Source organism: Capricornis sumatraensis, chromosome 4 (genome assembly GCF_032405125.1).
Source record: "Capricornis sumatraensis isolate serow.1 chromosome 4, serow.2, whole genome shotgun sequence".
Lineage (NCBI taxonomy): Eukaryota > Metazoa > Chordata > Mammalia > Artiodactyla > Bovidae > Capricornis > Capricornis sumatraensis.
This window is the reverse complement of record NC_091072.1, coordinates 101,688,531-101,709,018: the sequence shown is the minus strand read 5'-3', so window position 1 is coordinate 101,709,018 and position 20,488 is coordinate 101,688,531. Positions and strand designations below refer to the sequence as shown.

The 20,488-nt window shown below is 47.5% G+C and overlaps 2 protein-coding genes across 10 annotated transcripts; one reads left to right on the top strand and one right to left on the bottom strand.

The window, feature by feature from the left end:
• Positions 1-28: 28 nt before the first annotated feature.
• On the bottom strand, positions 29-8,093 carry PMEL (premelanosome protein). 5 transcript variants are annotated; one of them, XM_068971790.1, is made up of 13 exons: positions 8,021-8,093; positions 5,640-5,750; positions 5,351-5,497; positions 4,117-4,251; positions 3,598-3,759; positions 2,904-3,344; positions 2,826-2,864; positions 2,664-2,780; positions 1,624-1,734; positions 1,298-1,382; positions 984-1,189; positions 789-900; positions 29-170 (listed from the first exon to the last, which is right to left on the bottom strand). In XM_068971790.1, exons 1-13 carry the CDS (start codon positions 8,091-8,093, stop codon positions 29-31), a joined length of 1,881 nt encoding a protein of 626 aa, XP_068827891.1. The 5 variants fall into 5 exon arrangements, with proteins under 5 accessions (XP_068827891.1, XP_068827892.1, XP_068827888.1 ...); XM_068971791.1 differs by having other exon boundaries at positions 789-876; XM_068971787.1 differs by having other exon boundaries at positions 2,664-3,344.
• An 857-nt stretch (positions 8,094-8,950) lies between these two features.
• On the top strand, positions 8,951-14,378 carry CDK2 (cyclin dependent kinase 2). Of its 5 annotated transcripts, XM_068970074.1 has the most exons (8): positions 8,951-9,227; positions 9,956-10,033; positions 10,151-10,271; positions 10,919-11,089; positions 11,541-11,642; positions 12,310-12,453; positions 12,757-12,960; positions 13,228-14,378. In XM_068970074.1, exons 1-8 carry the CDS (start codon positions 9,112-9,114, stop codon positions 13,330-13,332), a joined length of 1,041 nt encoding a protein of 346 aa, XP_068826175.1. In that variant the 5' UTR covers positions 8,951-9,111; the 3' UTR covers positions 13,333-14,378. The 5 variants fall into 5 exon arrangements, with proteins under 5 accessions (XP_068826175.1, XP_068826176.1, XP_068826178.1 ...); XM_068970075.1 differs by lacking the exon at positions 12,310-12,453; XM_068970077.1 differs by lacking the exons at positions 10,919-11,089; positions 12,310-12,453.
• Positions 14,379-20,488: the final 6,110 nt, after the last annotated feature.

The window sequence follows — 20,488 nt, the reverse complement described above, 5'->3', positions numbered from 1 at the left end:
GGTAAATCATGACGTCACATAAAAGCACTCAGACCTGCTGCCCACTGAGGAGAGGTTTGCTCTCACCAATGGGGCAAGAGCGGGAGACCCAGGGCAGACGTAGCCACTGGGTTCTACCGTCTGGCAGCTGGGGAAGGGGGACTGCTGAGCCTTGCTTCATAAGTCTTCGCCTGATATTAGGAGAAAAGCAGGGATACTGGTTAGTGGTGGTCAATGGCAACCTCTTTGTGCTTCTCCAAAAAAAAAAAGACTAAACCTTAACCCAGGTTGACTTGGCCTTGATCCTGGCTCCCTCCTCTTCTCACCAACAGGGTTTATCCTCTCTTATGTTTATGGTAAGCTCTGACCATTTCCCTCTCACCCTACAATCTTCCCTGCTTTGAGGACCTCAGCCCTCCAGGCCTAGGGATTTGCCTTTCTGGCAGGTGGAGAACTCAGTTCACCAGCCTCCTCCACTGTTGATATTATTCATAACAGCAGTCATTGAGATCATCATTTATTCCACTTTTGTTTCAGAACCAGATGTTTTACTCACATTGTCTAGAGCCCTGAAAACAGCCCCACAGGACAGGTATTATGTTTCCTACTTTTCAGAGGCTCAGAAGGGTTAATCGACTTCCCCAGGGTCCCACCAGCAAGACTGCAGCCTAGACCTGTTGAACTTCCAAGTCTGGGCTGTTTCCTGGACTCTACACTTTCCCAAAGGGGTTGGTGGTTTCTTCCCATGAGGAAGAGTGGTGGTGGTAATAAGGGGTAAGGGAGTGGGAGCAGGATGGCGGGGATCTCACCTGTATATCAGAGATGCAAGCAACAAAGCTGTCAGCACCAGCAAGATGCCCACAAACAGAGGAGCCTGCCTGAGGCCTGCTTCTTGCCCTATGGGTGGAATCCCAGATATGGCTACATTCAGTGTCTGCTTCCTCTAGTAGGTAACCTCTACCATCTCCCCGTGTCTTCATCCTACCTCTTGTCCAACTACCTACCAGGCATGACAAGCTGGGTGCTGACCATCGCCAGGCTATTGGCATCAGCCAAAGACACATTGAGGCAGTAGGTCCCTGAGCCACCCTTCAGAACCTGGTGCAAAACCAGCTGGCAGGCTGGGCTGGGGGGCACAGGCTGACACAGCCGCTGGGCAGGCGGCTGACACCCTGGCGATGAGATGTCCATGCAGGCTTCCTTGGGTAGCCTGGGAGAGATGTCAGCTTACGTCAGGGAATCTGGGAAGGGACACTAGACACCAGAGAACAGGCAGGGGTCACCCCAGGAGTTCTCAGGGCAACCATGGGACACTCACCCGCCTTGGCAAGACACAGTCAGCTCAAATGCGTCTCCTTCGCTGGATGACACAGCCTGTAGGATCTCAGCACTCTCAATACCCTCTGCAAAGTGGCAAGATTTTAAGTCTGAGACTCCTCTATTTATCCTACCCCAAGGCCCATGGCCAGGAAAGTCTTCGGGCTGCCTCCCCAATCCCATTCTCCTGCCTTCATATGAAACCCCTGGGATTTGGGTATTCTTGTCCAGGTGAGTAATTCTTTCCAAGGTGTGCGCTTCCACTGGGCAACCCTAAGCAGCACACGCCTCCCTCCACCAGCTCACGGACATGTAGGCAAGACTCACGGACAATGTCCAGGGTGAGGGAAAAGGAGCCATAGCGATACAGAACACAATCCAGGGGGGCTTGGCGCTTCACCAGGACTAAGGTGTCATCCGGCAGGGGGCTCAGGGAGCCTGGCAGGAGAGGATTAAAGAGGCAAAGTCAAGAAGCAAATGACTAACCTGAAAACAAAGGGCCAACAGGCATTTTTCCAGGTAGAGTCAGAGCTACTGGATCCAGGCTTAGAATCAGACAAGAGCTAAGAACTCTCATTTTTTTAGATAAAGAAACAGGCCCAAGAGAAATGACTGCCCCAGAGTCACAGTGAGGGTTAGAGTCGGAATTTTAGAAATCCCAAATGTTTATCACACCGTACACTGTGCCAGGTCCTGGGTCAGACATCTGACGTGTTAAGTCATTATAGTGTCACTATCTCCCTCCTCCCTTGTTAGTGTTCCAACCACAATTCCAGGTAAACCTACTTTGAGATGGGAATCCAGGGGTGGGAAGTGGTGTCAGAAAGATTTCTGTGTGTTTACACTTAATCAGAAAATGAGGTATAAGTATTATCTGATGATCACATGGGGCTTTCTAGGTGGCTCAGGGGTAAAGACTCCACCTGCCAATGTGGGTTTAATCTCTGGGCAGGGAAAATCCCCTGGAGAAGGGAATGGCCACCCACTCCAGTATTCTTGTCTGGAGAATTCCATGGACAGATGAGCCTGGTGGGCCATAGTCCATGAGGTCACAAAGAGTCAGACACAACTGAGCACTGCCACCTGCTCCCTGAACCACAGACTGCTCCCTGAACTTCTCTTCAGGGAGGGAGAAGCAATAAGCCTTCTCTCCATGGCCTAGGAGAAGGCCCTGTTTTCCTGAACTCTGGATCTATTCTGTGCCATTAAGAGGGACTTAGGGGGTTTTAAAATCAGTGAAGATTCTGAGGGGACTCCACTGCTAAGCTAAGGATTGGGTACCATCTGGGTCCTGAGCAATTCTTTCAGGTCTTCAGAGCAGTGACAAACGCCCACCTCTATGAACTCATTCGTGGTGGCCCCCTTACCTGCAGTACCTTCTGTAGGCATGAATGGGCTGGTATTTGAACCCGCAGGCTCAGGAGTGGACACCTCTCCAGCTGTGGTCTCCACCAGCTCTGGAGTTGTTCCCCGTGTAACCGTGGCTCCAGAGGGCTCTGTAGTTGACACTTCAGGTGTCCTACCTGTACCCTTTGCAGTTGGCATCTCTGCTGGTGTGGTACTTAAGACTTCGGAAGTTGCCACCTGCTCAGGTGTGGTACCTACACCCTCTGTGGTTGGCACCCACTCGACTGTGGTGCCAGGGGCCTCTGCAGTTGGCACCTGGCCAGGTGTGGTGCCTATGACTTCTGTAGTAGGTACTTGGCCAGCTGTGCTTCCAGGGGCCTCTGCAGTTGTCACATGCCTATCTGTGGTGCCTGGAACTGGAGAGAAGCCACAGGAGGTGAGAGGAATGGCAGCCTGCAGCACCACCTGTGCAGTGACTGGGCCAGACTCTAGGTAAGTGTGAGTGGCCATGAGTGCCCGAGAGATCAGGGTCCCTGTACTGTCACCAAAGTCCCAGGTGTAGGAAAGGTCAGCCCCAGCCAAATAGCCACTGGGATCATGGAGCTGGAGGGCAAAGGTCAGAGGCTGCTTTCTCAGGAAGCGCTTGTTCCTTCCATCCAAGGCCTGCAGCTGAGACACACTCACGGAGAAGGGCACCTGGTCTGGGATTGGAGTCAGAGAAAGTGAGAACCATAAGTTCTTTCTTTCAGCTGCTTCTTTCACAGCTATATTTTTCAACCAACTCAAGCTGCCTGGCCCTTCACGGGCTCCAAGCCCCACATCCCTCTGCCCACATCTTCCTGGTTCTGCCCCTGCAAGGTTACACACCATTTCCTCTTTCCCCTATCCTGTCCAGCCCAGCCTCCACACCTTCTCCTGCCCTGCAGCTGGCCTTGTCCCCTCCTCAGTCCTTACCAGTAATGGTGAAGGTTGAACTGGAGTGAGCGAGGGGCACATAGCTCTGGGACCCCCGGCGGTGGTAGACAGTCACTTCCATGTTATGTGTGCCCAGCACGGCCTTGTCTGTCCCAATGCTCAATCCAGACACTGGGCCCCCCAGAACTTGCCAGTATTGGTCTGAGGTTTTTGGGAAGAAGAGTAGGAAAAGGGGTTACTAGTCAAAGGAGACTGGGGCAGGGTTAGAGACGGAACCAGAGAAGGAAGGTCAGGAGATGTATCAAGAATAGTTATTTCAGAGAGTGTAAGCTTGAATATGTTGGGCAGGAAAGGAGTCCTTATGAGAGGGTCCATGGGATGGGACTATAATTGGAGCAGGGCTCCCAGAAAGAAGTATAATAGAATTGACTAGGTGCTGTGGAAGAGGAAGGAGTCATGGGGGAAGTGAAGATTAGGGAAACTCACAGAATTTAGGGATGAGACCAAAAGAAAGGTAGGAAGGAGTGAATTTAAGTGTGAATGAAGGGGGACTCTTACCCCAGGTCTTCCAGACATAAACAAAGCATCTTTTCTGAGATAAAGGGCCAGAAGGGCAGGCCCCGCCATCGGGGAAGATGCAGGTATCATCAGGTTCCTGGGGATATACCAGCTGTCCTCCCCACACCTGGCTCCCTGAAAAGAAGACACCAAGTCTCCCTCAATCCCTGGCATTCCTTACTGTACACCAAAACCTTTAACATGACTCCCAAAGAGGGGCTCCAGGAATACTGCCTAGCTACCAATATACATCCTCCTTGGTATAACTTACTTGGAGTGGTAGAAGGGAGAATGGAAACTATAAAAGATTCCTGTGTATATACTTAAGGGGTTTCGCAGGTGGCTCAGTGGTAAAGAATACACCTGCCAATGCAGGAAACACAGGAGATGAGGATTCAATCCCTGTGTTGAAAGATCCTCTGGAGGAAGAAGTGGCAACCTGCTCCAGTATTCTTGCCTGGGCAATCCCATGGGCAGAGGAGCTTTCGCAGGCTACAGTCCATGGGGTCACAAAGAGTCAGACACGACTGAACCACTGAGCACACACATGTATATTCTTAAACTGGAAACAAATTGGTAGGACATGTATCAAAATGTCTAGGATGATGTGCTCTAGCTAGTGGAATAAAAGTAAAAATAACAACATCAACTAATACTGTAGGCTAGGACCTGGGTTTGATCCCTGAGTTGGGAAGATCCCCTGGAGGAGTGCATGGCAACCCACTCCAGTATTCTTGCCTGCAGAATCCACATGGACAGAGGAGTCTGATGGGCTACAGTCCATGGGGTTGCAAAGCGTCTAAACTAAGCCTAAGCACAGCACAGGGCAGGCTTTATGCTAAAATCTTTATATATTATCACACTTTAATCCTTACAACAACCTTTTAAAGTGTTATCATCCCCATTCTATAGATAAGGGAATGGAAGCATAAAACAATTCAGTGACTTGTCCAGGGTCACATACTCATAACCAGTTTAAATCCAAGTCTATCCAACTTCTATGTCCACTGGGTCTTCTGTGCCCCATTTGGGGAACTATAATTTTTTTTTCTTCTTGCTTTATCTGTGTTTTCTAATTTTTCTGCAGTGAATATGTGTTACATATATAATTTGTAAAAAAAAAAAAAAAAAAGGCAGGAAGAAGAGGAAAAGGGGGAGGATTCCTTGAGTTCATTGGAGATGCCGGGGATACCAGGGATTCTGAACCTTGGGAAGGAGGTGGAGAGGTACTCACCATTGATGATGGTGTTGTTGGCCCAGATGACCTGCCCATCAGGCAACACCTTTTGGCTTTTAGGAAAGTGCAAGGCAACAGAGAAGGAGGCATTTGCCCCAATCAGTGTAGGCCCATCATTGCTGACCTTCAGGGATACGTGGCCACCTGAAAAGGGCAGCTGCGTTAGCTCCTTGGCTTCTCCTCCCCGTATGCCTTTCCCTTCCCTATCTTTCCAAATACATTCAACCCCGTTCCCTTCCTCACCCCATTTCCACCATATCCTCCCTGGAAATTGCCAACTTCCTACCTCTCCAGCAGTCAGGCCCCTGGCTTTCTGTCCACTCTGGATACAGCTGTCTGTTCCATGCTTTAATTCTGAGCTGCCTTGAGACACCAAGCCAGTCCCTGTCTCTGGGTCCTAAAAAGGAAGATATACTATGAGGGCCCTCAAATCATTACTCACTCCTTTCTCAGGGGACAACACTGTCTGTGACACATCATTCATTCTCACATTCAAAGTGCATTAAAAAATATATTTATTTAACTGCACTAGGACTTAGTTGCAGCATGAGGGATCTGCGATTAACTGTGGCATGTGGGGTCAGGTAGTTGTGGCATGCAAACTCTTAGTTGTGACCTGTAGGATCTAGTTCCCTGACCTGAGATTGAACCCTGGTCCCCTGCATTGGGAGCACAGAGCCTTAGCCACTTGATGGACAACAAGGGAAGTCCCTTAAAGTGCATTTTAATCTACTGAATACCCACCACGTACCAGGCACTGGGCTAGGTGCAAAGAACTTAAGAAATGAAAAAGAGAAAAAAAGAAAGAAACGAGAAAGAAATGGTTCTTAAGGGGTTCAGGTTAAAGTATATGAAATAGACATATACATAAATTGCTATAATCCAAGGCATTGCTTAATATGAGCCACAATAGACGTGTACAATGTAAAACAAAATGATAGATTTTAAACAGGTAAATTGCACTCTGGTCGACTGGGGAAGACTCAGTAAATAGTTGGCCTGGGGCATAAAGCATTCTAGGCAGAAGGCCCAGCATGAGCAGATGCATGGAAGTATGGAAGCACATGGCATGATAGGAGACCACTAGCAATGTGGCTGATGTACATCGTGAGAGATTAAGCCAAGAAGATGGAGTGGGGGCTTTGAGTGCCAGGCAAATAGTTTGGACTTTATCCTGTAGGCAAGGGAAATATGATTTTGTTTGTTGTATTGACATATGGCACATACCATAAAATTTACCCTTCAAAAGCTTTTTGAATATGATCAGATTTGTGTTTTAGAAGGATCGCTTTGGCAAGCAGTGAGGAGGATGGACTAGACTAGAAGCAAGTAGAAATTGGGAGTGGGGACAAACAAAATGATTATAACTGACCAAGAAAGAGGTCTGAAAAAAAGTGATGTGATGGCTCTGCATGTGCCTCCCCAAGGTCCAACAGCTATCAGCATTTTGTCACATTTGCTTTATCTATCCTTTATTTTTGTTGTTTGTTTGTTTTTTGGCTGAAGCATTCAAAAGCAAATCCCAGACATCATGTTATTTTAAAACCCTACAAATTCAGTAGGTTTCTGTAAAAAAAAAAAAAAAAAGAATATTTTCTTAAATAAACACAATGTTAATTCACACTTGACAAAATTATCAAACTCAGTCCATGCAAAATTTCATGAAATATAGAAAAATGTCTTCTTATGATTTAAAAAATCTGTATCCAAAAAGTAAGCACAATATTTTAAGAGCCTTGGGTGGACACATATGAACAGAATATTTCCAGAATACAATAACAAACATAGTAAAAGAAAAAGACTTGAAACCACACTGTGAATGAGGGAAGTCAGATCAAGGAGAAGTTCAAAGAAGTCTGTGAGACCAGAGATCTAGAGAAAGGGGGCACCGGGGTACAATGTAGATATTTCTGCACATCACAGACTATCCTCACTCCATCTCTAACATGTACCAGAAACCTGGTTGATTCTCCTGGGGGACGATCTAGAATCATCCCGCTGAATATCTCACCACAAGAACAAGAGAATCATAAGATGCCCCATTCTTTCTCCACTCCCAATCCTCCCTCCTCAGAGCAGCACGAGACATTCCAGACCCTCTCACCACCCCCACTCCTTGCTCCTGTCACGAGGCCCCAATCCCCAGAGCCCTTTCATGTGATGCTCAGCTGAGACCCCTCTGCCTATCTCTTCCAGCCCCAGAACAAAAGCCTTGGCTGTGTTCACCCATGCCCATCCCAAAGAGGGGATGAGGCGCCTCTTTACCCTTCTATCCAAACACCACATTCACTTTCTCCTCACTTTAAATACCCTATCCCAAGTGCTTAAGACAAAGCCTAAATGAGTTTCCACTCATTTTACTACCTTGGCACCCATGTTCCAGCTCACTGTTCAGAGCATCTCAAAATTAGGGCCACAGAGACATACTGTTCTCTCACCCGTCCAGGTAGATGGGGTTGTTTTCAGGTTCAGTCCCAACTGCCTGAACACATACACACCCAAATCTTCATGTGGGGAGGGAGCTCAGTTGCCCATGTCCTCACTAAATCAAATGGATGAGAAACACCTGAAGCACTGCTGCTATCTTCCACTTTAGGGAGAGAAAAGCCAGAGCAGGTGTGTAACCCTAAACTCACACTTGTTCATGTCCACACATCCCACACTCACCTTCTGTGGCCCCTACAGCCAGAACACCCATCAGAGCCACATGGAGAAGGTATTTTCTCAGCACCAGATCCATCCTGTTTTTCCTTCCAGCAACCAAAGACTCTGGGGCATTTGACAAACCCCTGTATAAGAAGGGGGTGCTTATTTGCATAGCCCTTCCTCCCCTCCCTCCAGGCAAATCCTGGGAGGAGCAGAAGGACCTGAGAGACAGAACCGAGGAGGGATCCTGGTCCCTGGACATCATGCTACTCATTGACAGTTTCTGGCTTCACAGGGTCAGTCTCATCTTAAAGCACTCCATCTCCCCTCGCGGGAAAAAATGACTGAAGGGCAGCTACAAAACATAACACGTACCGGACACACAGGGTTCATCATTGGAGAGTGGATTAATCTATTGTGAGTCAAACCAGGAACCTCTCAAAATAACTGTAGAAGCAGTGACCCTGGGTCCAAAAACAGACAGTATTGGGGTAGGCTGAGAGAAGTGGGACAACGACTCTTCGGAGCCCCAGGAAACCCTTACAATGAGATTTCCAGTTTCCTGCTTTCAGAGGAGGCTCCAGGGCGAGGTGGAATTTAATCTTAGGTCAATACATATTTTCCTTAGGGTGGTGAAAACGGTGATTAGAGATCAGGAAATCCCTGTAGACTCAGGACACAGAGAGAAAACTCGATCCCAAATCAGATACTTGGAAAAAGGTGTTCAGCCTCCCCATCCAGATAAAAATTTATCCTTAATACTCCTCGGAACCAAAGTTGCTCTGGGTGGGGTCGTTTGCAGCGAGGGACACAGGGCTGGACCCGCCCTCTCTGACGTAGACCAATAGGAAGATCTGAGGGAGGAGCCAGGGAAACGCGGGAAGGAGAGGCGGGGCTTCTGGTGGCGGTAGGGAACTAGAGGGGGGAGGCGGCAATATTGTTTCAAGTTGGACAAATTGACAAGAGCGAGAGATACACTACGTTCCATCCCGACCTCGGGTCGCGGTGCTGGGCCCTGTTTCCCTCCTCGGCCCCCGAGAGCTGGGTGCCGTTTTCTGCAGGTTCCCAGGCCCCAGCTCCAGGGCCGGGCTGACCGGACTCGCTAGCGCTTCATGGAGAACTTCCAAAAAGTGGAAAAGATCGGAGAGGGCACGTACGGAGTTGTGTACAAAGCCAAAAACAAGTTGACGGGAGAAGTGGTGGCGCTTAAAAAAATCCGCCTGGACACGTGAGTGGCCTCTGTACCCGGGACTCCTGACTCGGGAGCTCCTTGAGTGCCCCCCACCCCCACCTCAACAGGCGGGTAGCCTTCCAGGGACCGGAAGGTAGCAGGGAGGGAAGTCTTTTGAAGTGGAGAGGTGGGTTGAAGGACGAGTAGAGGGTTTCCCGGTGGAGACTATAGGGTAGTGTAGAATCCATGGGAAATTTCCTCCCCAAAGGCGGGCGATGTCCCCAAATGTACAGTCAGAAAGAGTCAGGAAGAGGAAGGAGCCTTTTGAGATGGGATCCAGGACTCCCCGACGAGGAGATGGGTTTTGTGATAAGTGGTAAAGAGCACCCTTATAAATGACTAGACCAGCCCTCAGTGCCCCAACCCCACCCGCATCTTAGAATTCTCTCTTTCAAAAGAATGGCAGTTGAACCTTACTGGCACCTCTAGAGAGGCTGGGTGTTGTTACTTCCACACACACACACTTCTCCCCCTTTTAACTTCACCTTCACCAAGAGGCTTTGCTAACCTAACCCTGGGCAAAGAAGATATGATGATCTTAATGGGTCTAAAAAGACACTTCTGTCCATCCATGATTTAACCCCTGAAGCACCCTTTCTCTCACTTAATTAGGGGATGCTGGGTTGGTGGGGGCTGGGGGTGGGGTGGGGGGAATGATTGTACTGCTGAGGGAAAAGGAATATTTGTAACCACATTCCCATCTCTGCTTTCTCAACTTCTCCAAGTGAGACAGAGGGTGTACCCAGTACTGCCATACGAGAGATCTCTTTGCTTAAGGAGCTTAATCACCCTAATATTGTCAAGTAAGTATGTATCTGGGAGGTGGGAGGTGCTCTGACAGTAAAGGAGAATGTCTTCTGTTTGTATTGTCTGGGCCTTTCTCTCCCTCACGTGTATTCCTGGACCTCCCCCTTCCCTAGGCTGCTGGATGTCATTCACACAGAAAACAAACTCTACCTTGTTTTTGAGTTTCTGCACCAGGATCTCAAGAAATTCATGGATGCCTCTGCACTCACTGGCATTCCTCTTCCGCTCATAAAGGTACTCCTTCTCATCAACTCCTCCCCAACATGGGCATGTTTTGGGGGTCCGGACTGAAGGCAGGCAGTCCGGACTGAGTGATTTATCTTGGTTTCCTTCCCAGCCCTCACCCGGCTACACACACACACGCACACACCTTTTCTTGTGGCTCTTTCACTGCTCATTATGCTTTTAACCCTAGGGCTGGGCAGGGGAATCAAAGAAGTTGAAACTCTAGTAAGTCAACTTAGCAGCTCAGGTGGAAGGTTCTTGAGATGAAACTCGGATAAATGGGACTGGGGGGTACTTGGTAGATGCCTCCAGAAAGCCCTTCCACCTGTTTGGTGGGAGAAATAGCCAGTGAGTCTCTGTTGTCCATTTTTCTGGGTTCCTTACTCCGGAAGCTACTTTCGATCAACCAACAAACATCCAACACACATTTATTGAACACTTTCAATGTGCTGGTCCACGATATGGAACATAAATGCAAAACTGAATGAGACCTGATCTTATCCTCAATGGGTTGACAGTCCAACTGGAGAAATAGCTTGAAAACGTATAATTACACTTTAACTAGTAAAGGCTTTAGTAGAACTTTGGAGTTACAGAGGAGACCCTAATCTGCTCACGGTGGTGGAAAAACAGAGTCTTTTCTCTCCCCTTGTCAGAGCTACTTGTTCCAGCTGCTCCAGGGCCTAGCTTTCTGCCACTCTCATCGGGTCCTGCACCGAGACCTTAAACCTCAGAATCTGCTTATCAACGCAGATGGGTCCATCAAGCTAGCAGACTTCGGATTAGCCAGAGCTTTTGGGGTCCCTGTTCGTACTTATACCCACGAGGTGAGTCCTCCTCTGCATGTCTTCTCTGAACTTCCTGGGAGGTGTTAACAAGGACATTCAGAGAGTTTTTAGTAACGATCTGGCCAGCAGTTTCTCACTAGATGGAAAGTATTTCTGACACCACAAGAGGTCTTAGAGTATGCACAGAATTCATATATTGATAGATACCGAGCCAGGAGACAGGTGGAAGGCATGAAATTTAAAATTATGACCGTTTGCCTCAAGTTTTCCAAGAAGGTTGCAAATTGGGGGTTCAGAATATATGTTCCCCAGAACCATGGATTAGGCTAACTCTGGGCTGAGAAGTTGTACCCAGTTATTTCACTTAGGGGCAATGAGAGTGAAGGGAAGGATGGAGGGATAGAAGTTGCTTGTGAAGAAATTGAGTTAGCAGAATAGTGTTTAGGAACTGACGTGTGGATATCTTCATGTCCTGTACTCTTTTCCTCAGGTGGTGACTCTGTGGTACCGAGCACCGGAAATCCTTCTGGGCTGCAAATACTACTCCACAGCAGTGGACATATGGAGCCTCGGTTGCATCTTTGCTGAGATGGTATGGAGGCATGCCCATGGTCTACTCAGCCCACTCCTTCCCACACTCAAGAACAACAGAACTGTTTCTTGGCCCAGACCCATGGTCCTTCTCTTATCACAGGGTTCTTCCTTTAGAGTAGCACAAAGGGGGTCATGGAGAAAGGAGAGGGCTGTCATCCCTGATGTCAACCACAATGTTAGGATAGCCTCAAACAGCTTAGCATCTAGTATACAAAGCTTATCTCCAAACTGAGCTAAATCATTTCTGCAACTGTGCTAGCTTTAGCCTATATATATTTGGGAAAATAAGTTCCATTTAGCATCTCCTTCATTTGCCTATAGACCTTATTTTAGGGCATCAGGAAGTGGTGAGGCCAGCTGTATTCACCTTATCCACACCTTTTATTTAAACTGCAGACATGTCCCCCCCTCAACCTCTGGCTTTTCAGATTGAAGGATCCCTGAGGCCCAGCCTTATAAGGGAGCTCTCATTCCCTTTAATACAACAGTGGAGTGAGCTGAGTTTTCAAATCAAGTCAGCAGTATGTTTTATGGTCCCTTATCTGGGTTGTATCTGGGGGCATGGAGACCATTAGCCCATATATATAACATGCATTTATCCCCCAGTGCAATACTTTACAATTGCCCATATACGTCTCTCAATTCATCAAAAAATATTTGTTAAGCACCTAGTGTGTACCCAGCACCATGCTAGGTGCTGTGGGGAACACAGAAGAAATGGAAGACACAGTCTCTGCCCGCTGTGCTCATATCTAGAAGTGGCTGCATCACAAGGAGGGGGGATGACCGCAGTGTCTACCCCATACCCCGTGAGTGGCTTGACATCCCTTTGCTACATGTCAGTGGCACCCCAGACATTCATCCCCTCCCAGCCCCACCCAGCCTTGGGGATCTGCAAAGCCATGGTTGGGGGAAGGAAGGAGGGGGTGAGGAGGCAGATGAAGGGACTTCATTGTCTCAGGCTCTGTGTGATTGACCCCATGAAAGACCCTGGGGAGGGAGTCATGGGGCCCTACTGACCTTCTACTGCCTGTGGGAACCTCCATTATCCTTTGGGCAGTTCTGATTGACGTCAATGTCGGTCTTGGCCTTTCCTTTTTCCCCATTTTCAGGTGACCCGCCGGGCCCTATTCCCCGGAGATTCTGAGATTGACCAACTCTTCCGGATCTTTCGGACCCTGGGAACCCCAGATGAGGTGGTTTGGCCAGGAGTTACTTCTATGCCTGATTATAAGCCAAGTTTCCCCAAGTGGGCCAGGCAGGATTTTAGCAAAGTGGTGCCTCCCCTGGATGAAGATGGACGGAGCTTGTTATCGGTGAGACTAGGGAGTGGGCATCCATTTCCTCTTGTTCCCTCCCCCAGGGCAGGGTTTTTCTAGCATGAAGAAAGAATGAGGCCCTGGACTCCTGGTCTCAGCATTTCCCTTGTCTCTGCTTCCCTCTTGTTGGTGCACCCATTAGATACAGGGAGGAGGAAATGGGAACTCAGGGTGAAAGGAATTCTGTTTCCCAGTTTCTCAATACCTGCTGCCCATTTAGTCCATTACCACATTACTGAAGTCAGCATGCATCTCTCCCTCCAGCAAATGCTGCACTACGACCCTAACAAGCGGATTTCAGCCAAGGCAGCTCTGGCTCACCCTTTCTTCCAAGATGTGACCAAGCCAGTACCTCACCTTCGACTCTGATCGCCTTCTCAAGCCCGTACCCCCAGTATCACCCTCTTCTCCAGTGTGAGTGTGATCTGGGTCAGCCCGGGCACTTAGCTCACTGATCTTGTCTGGTTGCCTTAGCACTCACCTGCCCCTCTTACCCAGTCCACTCTGGAGTGATGGGGTGGAGGGAAGAAATAGGTGGAAATGAAAGGACGCTTCAGTATTAGATGCACTTAAGTCAGCCTCCACTACCCTCTCTCCCTCCTCTTAGTTGTTGCTTAAGAGGGCTGGTATTTTAAAAAAAGAAAGAAAGAAAAAAAGACTTTCTCCTCCGTCCACATAGGTTTCCCATCCCAGTCTCTGAAAGCCCCACTATTATTATTTTCTGTATCTGGGATGATAAAGACCCCAAGCCTCCAGAGCCACTGTGTAAGGCCAACTTATAGCAGTGGGGGCTAAGTTGGAACCTTTGAAAACCAAGCAAAACAAAAACATTATGGAGGGGCCTGTTTCAAAGAATTAGGTTAAAAAAAAATAGATCCAACCGGTTTATACCCTAGTTTTAGTGTTTCATCTCACCTAACATCTGGGAGACTCAAGACTCCCAGTCTCTGTGGTCCCAGTGGGGCTGCAGTAGAAATGATGGCTCCTAGGCTTCTTGCCTGTCCCTCCTATGGGCAAGATGTGTCTAGGAGGCTCTGGGACAGGGACTGTGCTTCACCTTGGCCTTATGAGGCAAGTGAAAGGTGTTTGAATTTTTCTCTTTTTAAGATTCTTAAGGTGCTAGGTGCCATCTTCCTCTGAAGGCCACCCTGTAAAAGTTAAGGTTGAAACATCATTTTGAGAATTCTGACACTTAGGGCTGTGACTGAGTGGGGACATTGGGGAAAAAATATTTCTTTAAAAGAAGGATGAACAATTATATTTATATTTCAGGTTATAGTAGTTTTTTAAGTGGGAATGGGTGGGGATTTGTTGCCATGTGCACCTTGGGGTTTGTAATGCAAATATGTTGTGTTTTTTTAAAAAAACCTTTTTTTCTTTTTATGATTTTGTCTCTCTTCTCCCACCTTTTGTCTTTGAGTGTTCTTGCTGTTAATATTATTTGTAATTTAGTTTGTAACTGATTAAAAAAAAGTTCCTAGTTTTACAGTTCATCTCTTTCCGCTTTTGTGTATTTATTGAAAGACTGGTGTGAGAGAGAATATGGATGTGTGTATGTGATAATAGATTTAAGACCCCTCTTAATCTGTCTGAGCACGGCTTCCCATCTCTCTCCATTTCGACCTCTGTGATGCAGTGGACAGTGTACGGGTGGGCGAAGCAGGAATTATTGCCCCCATTTTACGGCTGAGGAAAGTTAAGTTTATGCATTTCCTACTTCACTTTCCCCTAAACCTGCGCGTCTCACCACCCTACCCACCACCTATATCACACACACACATACATACAAGGCTCCAGTTCGAGATTTGCAATGTTTGTTAGGGCTCAGGAGCAGCACTACGTTGGAAGTGAGCTCCAAGGGAATTCGCATTGACGCTGCGTTTCCCAATAAGTTTGCCTTTTTTTCTTTTCTTTTTGCATATTACAGAGTTTTTCAAATATATTTATTCATATTTACATATGATTCTGAATGTATCAACCGTCTGTACGAAAATTATTGTAAAGGGGCTAAAGCCTCCCCAAACTACCAGTTCTTGGACCTGCCACTGTCTCAACTCACCAGAAAACATCTCAGACTGCCTGAGGGCCACCCCCGAAATTCCTGTGCTCTGAGGCCCCAACTAAAAGGAGGAAGCACCGACGTGAAGGCTGCTTAAATTCCCAGGCTCCGGGTCCTTAGGAGGGGTATTTCCCTTCACTCCCGCGAATTTGTCATCGAAGGCGTGGCGCTGGAGGCAGCCCCCACCAAACCCCGGGGGAGGGGCGAAGGTCAGTAGCGGCGTTCCTAAGGCCTCTTTCAACCCCGCCTTGCCTGCCATTCAAGTCCCGACTTTTCGCAGTACTGGTTGAAGTTTCACTTTGACCCGCCTCCATCGCTCACCTGATTAGATGTTTATAAATTAAAAGGCGGGGTCATGAGGGCATCGAGATTTTATTGGTTAAAGTATACGCCTATCAACGGGGTGCCGCCCGCTAGCTTGAGGAGCTCGCCCTTTAGTGGCTCCTCACCTCGTCCATCTTCAAGGTTTCCCTCACTGTATTGGTCTGGGGTCTCGCCTATCCAGTCCTTCGCTCGTACTCGTTGGTGACAGCGCCGAAAGAGTCCCGCCTTTCTCCAGAAGATTGGCGGATTAGCACGCAGAGAGCCCACCCTTGATGGTAGGCGGGTAGTCGTGCAATTGGCTGGGGCCCCGCCCCAGGGCGAGGAGGAGGAGGAGGGGCAGGAGGGTTTGGTTGAGCTGCAGCTGTTTGTCTGTTCGACACAGGCTTGGGCCCGACGGGGGAGACGGAGCCCCAGGTACCGGGCTGATGGAGCCCGCAAGGGCAGGGGCGGAGGCACCCCGGAGAGGAAAGCGGCCTGGCCTGAGGGCAGAGGAGGGTCTGGGCCTCCGCGAGGGGTTAGAATGGCCTACCCGAGAGGGGAGAAGGGGACCAGGCCCCGGCAGGCCTAATGGGGGCGCTGAGGAGGGGGCCGGGCGGGCTGGGAGCCCGAAGTTGGTGAGTCGGGGAGGCGGCCGGGAGGTTTTGGCGGCTGGGCCGTGGGCCGGCGCAGGAGGCCCGGGGCTCGCGTGCGGGCAGGGGCAGGCCTCAGTGAGCGGCGCCGAAGAGGGAGGAGCTGGGGGAAAGGGACTGGGCGGCGGGTGAGGTAAGTCATTCGCCGGGAGGTGAGGAGGGGTCAAACCCGACGTCCAGGCCCCGAGGGGAACCGGGGCGGGACTCTCGAGAGCTCTCTTTGGAAGGGTGAGGGAAGGGCTCTTAACTGGGTAAGAGGCATTCTTTTCAGGTAAAGTGGCTATTATAAAAATAACTAGGGTGCCCCAGAGTTGAGCCGAGAGGGATTTGGGCTCAGTGTGGGAGAATTGACACAAGCGAAGAAAGCTTTCCTAATCTTGAAGACTCAGGTAGCCGGACTGTTGGAAGCAGGGCCACGAATCAGTGATGGGAGCTTCTGGGAATGCTGAAGGGTGGACTGGGGGCCTTGGGTTTTGCGAGTACTCGCGCTTTTGTTCCCATTGGTGTGGAGATGTGGCAAGTTGAAGTTTTCTGGTACTCAGGGTAGACAGTGAAGACAAACTGGTTTTTTTTCTGTGACTGTTGGCAGTTCCCAACTCAGCCCCTACTCTCTCCCTTGGCCTCAAGCTGGTTTAGGCTGCAGTCTCGGTGTTTCTTACCTCCTGTTTCATGTCCTGTGAAAAAGCTAAGAAGTTGGGTTTGGGGGATGTTTGTTCCTTTCTTTCCTGCTTAATAATATGGCCTATATTGGGGACCATATCTCTCACCTGGAAGTGGGGAATCAGTGATTCATTTTCTGCTCTAGAAATGGGCTTAGGTATCCCCAGCCATCCAGAGATCTTCTGACTATAGTTGGTGAAACTTTTGTGGTACTTAGACTTGGGTATTTCCCAGGCAGGTAATGATTATGTGGAATCAAGCCTGGAAATATGAGGTGATATCACAGAGGAAGGGATTTGGGGAAGAGAGAAATTCCATTCCAGAAGGTTGGCATCACCCGTTCTTTGTCTACTTCTTCAGGAGCCGGGGTTTCTGAGCTATTAGAAAGCTGGGTCAAACAGAGGCACTCGGGGAAGGAGGTGAGTAGAGAAAAGGAAGATGGATTTCTAAGACCCAGAGGTCCCTTCCTCCCATATATTTTTAACAGTCTACTGACCTCCTTAGTTCCCCCCATAGATTGGAGCGTATTGGATTTTCCCTTATTATACTTCCTCCTTTTTCCATTTTATACCACTGTATTTTATAACTACTTTCTTTTTAATTAGAAAAGTGGTATGTACATCTTAAAATATTCAGGTTTTATGGAAGTGTAAAAAGTGTAAAACCTCCCACATATACCCCACTCATTTCATCCAGAAAGGTCAGAGATAAGAGACAGCAGATCAAACTAATCTTACTTCACTTTGGGCAATGTGCCACCAAAGGCAATTCTGTTTTCATGTTCCCACCATGCACTGGCTTCTCCTTTCCAGTTTTCCCTTCTGGGATGATACTCTGTTATTTATTGTGCTCCTTCTACAGTTCATTCTTTTATCAAATTCAGACAAGTAGAGAGCTGTACTCTGGGTTATTCCTTCACATTCTTAAACAGACACACACACCCAACTTGTGCACTAGGTATCCTAAGGAAATGCCCAAATAGATGGCCAAAACGTCTTTCTCTTTTATGGGCAGGAAAGAAAAGTTAAAGTGAATCATTTTGTTTGGGAAAATTATTGGCATCTTTGCTAAAGTGAGGAATTTGAGATTTCTGTCCTGTGGTTCATGGTCTCTGCATGTTCAAATTATATGACTCTCCCTTCATTATCCCCAAAGAAGATGGTGGTTCTTCTAAAGGGCCTCTGTGTCTGTCTTTCTATAGTGATATGAGAAGCTTGCAAATTTTTCTGGCTTTGAAATTGGTTTTCCTCTAAACCTCAACACAGCTGGGACATTTTTTTACACCACCTTATTAATTGAATTTGTCCTTACTGGCTTTAGAAGCCCTGTGATGTGCCCAGCCTTTGTACAGTGCCCTTGGAAACCTTGATTGTTGTCCCTCCAGAAGCTTTTATTTTCTCTTCTACAAAGCCAGTTCTAGGGAAATTGTGTAGATGTGTATGTGTTTTAAATCCTCACTAGGCTTTGCCATTTCCTGCATCCTGATGATATCCTGTCCCTTTTTTTTTTGTCCCTTTCTTCTATACATCTCTTCTTATCTTTTCTACCTTCCCCTTAATCAAGGCCTACTTTCAAGAAAAATGATCTAAAATTGCTCCACATTAGGGTGTAAATAACTAATAATCATTTAAAGTATTAATCCTCCTGAGAGTTTTTGCTTTTTAAAGAGGGAGTTAAAGAATGGAAATTATCATTGTAGAATTTCAAACATAGATCTGGAGTTAGAAAAATATATTTGGAGAAGAGGAGTTTCTCATTGCCCTTGAAGTCATACCTCATCCCTTCTTTTTGCCCAGGAGCAAGGATTGCTCTTTTACAGTTGCTTGTTTGTGCTCACTGATATGAATTTGACTTATGAGGGGACATAGGTATGAGAAGCAAGTGCCTGCTCCCTAATCCTACGGCATTTCAGATTGGTAAGTAATAACCAAAGTGTGAGACAGTGCATTTAAATTAAGGAAATGCAACAGCCTGGTTGGAGGAGGGATACCTTAAAACCCTACACAATACACTCCCACTTCCCAAAAGAGTGTTTTAGGAAAGATTTAGTCATTGACTGAACAGTAACTGAGCTGAGTAAGAACCCACCCAGGTGAGCAAAGTGTGTGCAGATTCTAGAGCAGGTGTAGTTTCTGTTGAGGGGCAGAAACCTTTTCAGAGGTATGATTTTTTATTTTTCCTTTTTTAAAACTTATGTTTCTTAAGTTTAGGAATTAATGGAGATATTGAACCGAAGTTTTTTTTTAACACTTAACATTAACTGAAGATTCAGAAAACTTTGTTTTTAACCACAGTTGCCTCAGTGTTACAGTGGGAGGGCTGCATATTTGATGTGATTAGGCCATCTGAAGCATAGTAACGGGTGACAGGAAAAGCAGTTAGCCCATGTGAGTTGCAACAGTACCTTGTGGGCTGGGTCCCAAGAGGGCCCTCTATCCAGGGGAGATGACAAACAGGCGAGAGAGCAATTTGGCCTATTAAAAACATTCCCAAATGGAAATAAGATTCTATCCAGATGGCACAGAAGGGGAGGAGTAGATGGAGGAAGCAAGCTGGATTGCTTTGACATTAATGAACACCTACTAGGGACCCTGACATTGTGGTTTGCTCTGGTGATTGAAAATGACATAAAAAATGGTCACTCTTTTTGAGAAGTTCTTAGTTTAGCAGAGCAGACAGATACAATTAAACAATGTAGTAAATGTTGTGATAAGAACGCAGTCATTTTTATTTTTTGACCATGCCACGTGGCTTGTGGGATCTTAGTTCCCCTACCAGAGATTGAACCTGGGCCCAGGCAGTGAAGGCCCTGAATCCTAACCACAGGACCACCAGGGAATTCCCAAGAATGTAGTCTTAATACTATGGGATTCCAGAGGAAGCAATGGTGAATTCTCTTGGGGTGCGAGAGTAATTATGCAGTTTCACAGAGAATGTGACGTTTGAGTTTGTCCTTAAAACATACATTAGGCGTTTTCTATGCAGACAAAGTGGAAAAAGGCATTCCAGTCTTTCCTAGGTCAATATGAGGGACTTTGCAGTACCATGCTGATAGGAGATTAAGTGTGCTTTTTGGCTTTTGGGGAAATATAGGGAGAGGATTGGAGAAGGAACTGGCAACGCACTGCAGTATTCTTGCCTGGGAAATCGCATGGACATAGAAACCTGGTAGGCTACACAGAGTCAAACACGACTGGAGCTACTGAACAGCAAGGGAGAGGGTAAGGGGAAGTGGAAAAACTCATTTAAGCCCATGACTCATTGGTTAACATTGGATCAGCACAATGAGCCAAGTAGTGAAATTCAGTTTAAGATTTTGGTAACTTAGGGTCTAAACAAAGTTGGAGAGTTGAAGACACTTACTAGCTTCTGTGCTGTCTTTTCTATTCTGTAAATCTCACATTAATCCCACGGCCCGTTGAATTCTGCAGAAATTACCACTTCTTTCCCTAGTGCCCGCCATTGAATTGCTCCTATTTCAGCTGTCCTGGCAGGGGCTGGTCAAGACCTTTTAGAGAAGCATAGTAGTAAGTGATTGCTTCTATCAGAAGGATAAGGGACTAGATTCTAGTTCCCAGGGAAGGCCTGGGGCCTCCTAACTTGTTTTCAGTCCCAAAGGAAGTACTTATCCAAACTGTATAGAAGCAGAAATTATCCAGTCTAAGCTCTTGTTCCTGTCCTGGTACTTTCTTTGAATTTCAGTTCAGCGTTCAGCATCTCCTGCCTCCTTAAGTGGTATAGTGGTATTATAGGAGCAAGAGTGCCTTACTAGGAGTACTTGATAGAAGGATATTTGCTACTAATCTGTTGTGTGATAGCTGGCTGTATGGGCAAGTTGGTTGATTTTATTTGC

What these genes read in the sequence shown, in the direction of transcription:
- CDK2 (XM_068970074.1), top strand. Translation starts at nt 9,112, where the DNA reads ATGGAGAACTTCCAAAAAGTGGAAAAGATCGGAGAGGGCACGTACGGA. An exon ending in AATCACCCTAATATTGTCAA is followed by an intron (nt 10,034 to 10,150) that starts GTAAGTATGTAT and finishes CCCCTTCCCTAG; the next exon opens with GCTGCTGGATGTCATTCACA. An exon ending in CAGTGTCTACCCCATACCCC is followed by an intron (nt 12,454 to 12,756) that starts GTGAGTGGCTTG and finishes CCCCATTTTCAG; the next exon opens with GTGACCCGCCGGGCCCTATT.
- PMEL (XM_068971787.1), bottom strand. Translation starts at nt 8,093, where the DNA reads ATGGATCTGGTGCTGAGAAAATACCTTCTCCATGTGGCTCTGATGGGT. An exon ending in CAACAACACCATCATCAATG is followed by an intron (nt 4,252 to 5,350) that starts GTGAGTACCTCT and finishes TCTTCTTTTCAG; the next exon opens with GGAGCCAGGTGTGGGGAGGA. An exon ending in ACTGTGTCTTGCCAAGGCGG is followed by an intron (nt 1,190 to 1,297) that starts GTGAGTGTCCCA and finishes CATCTCTCCCAG; the next exon opens with GCTACCCAAGGAAGCCTGCA.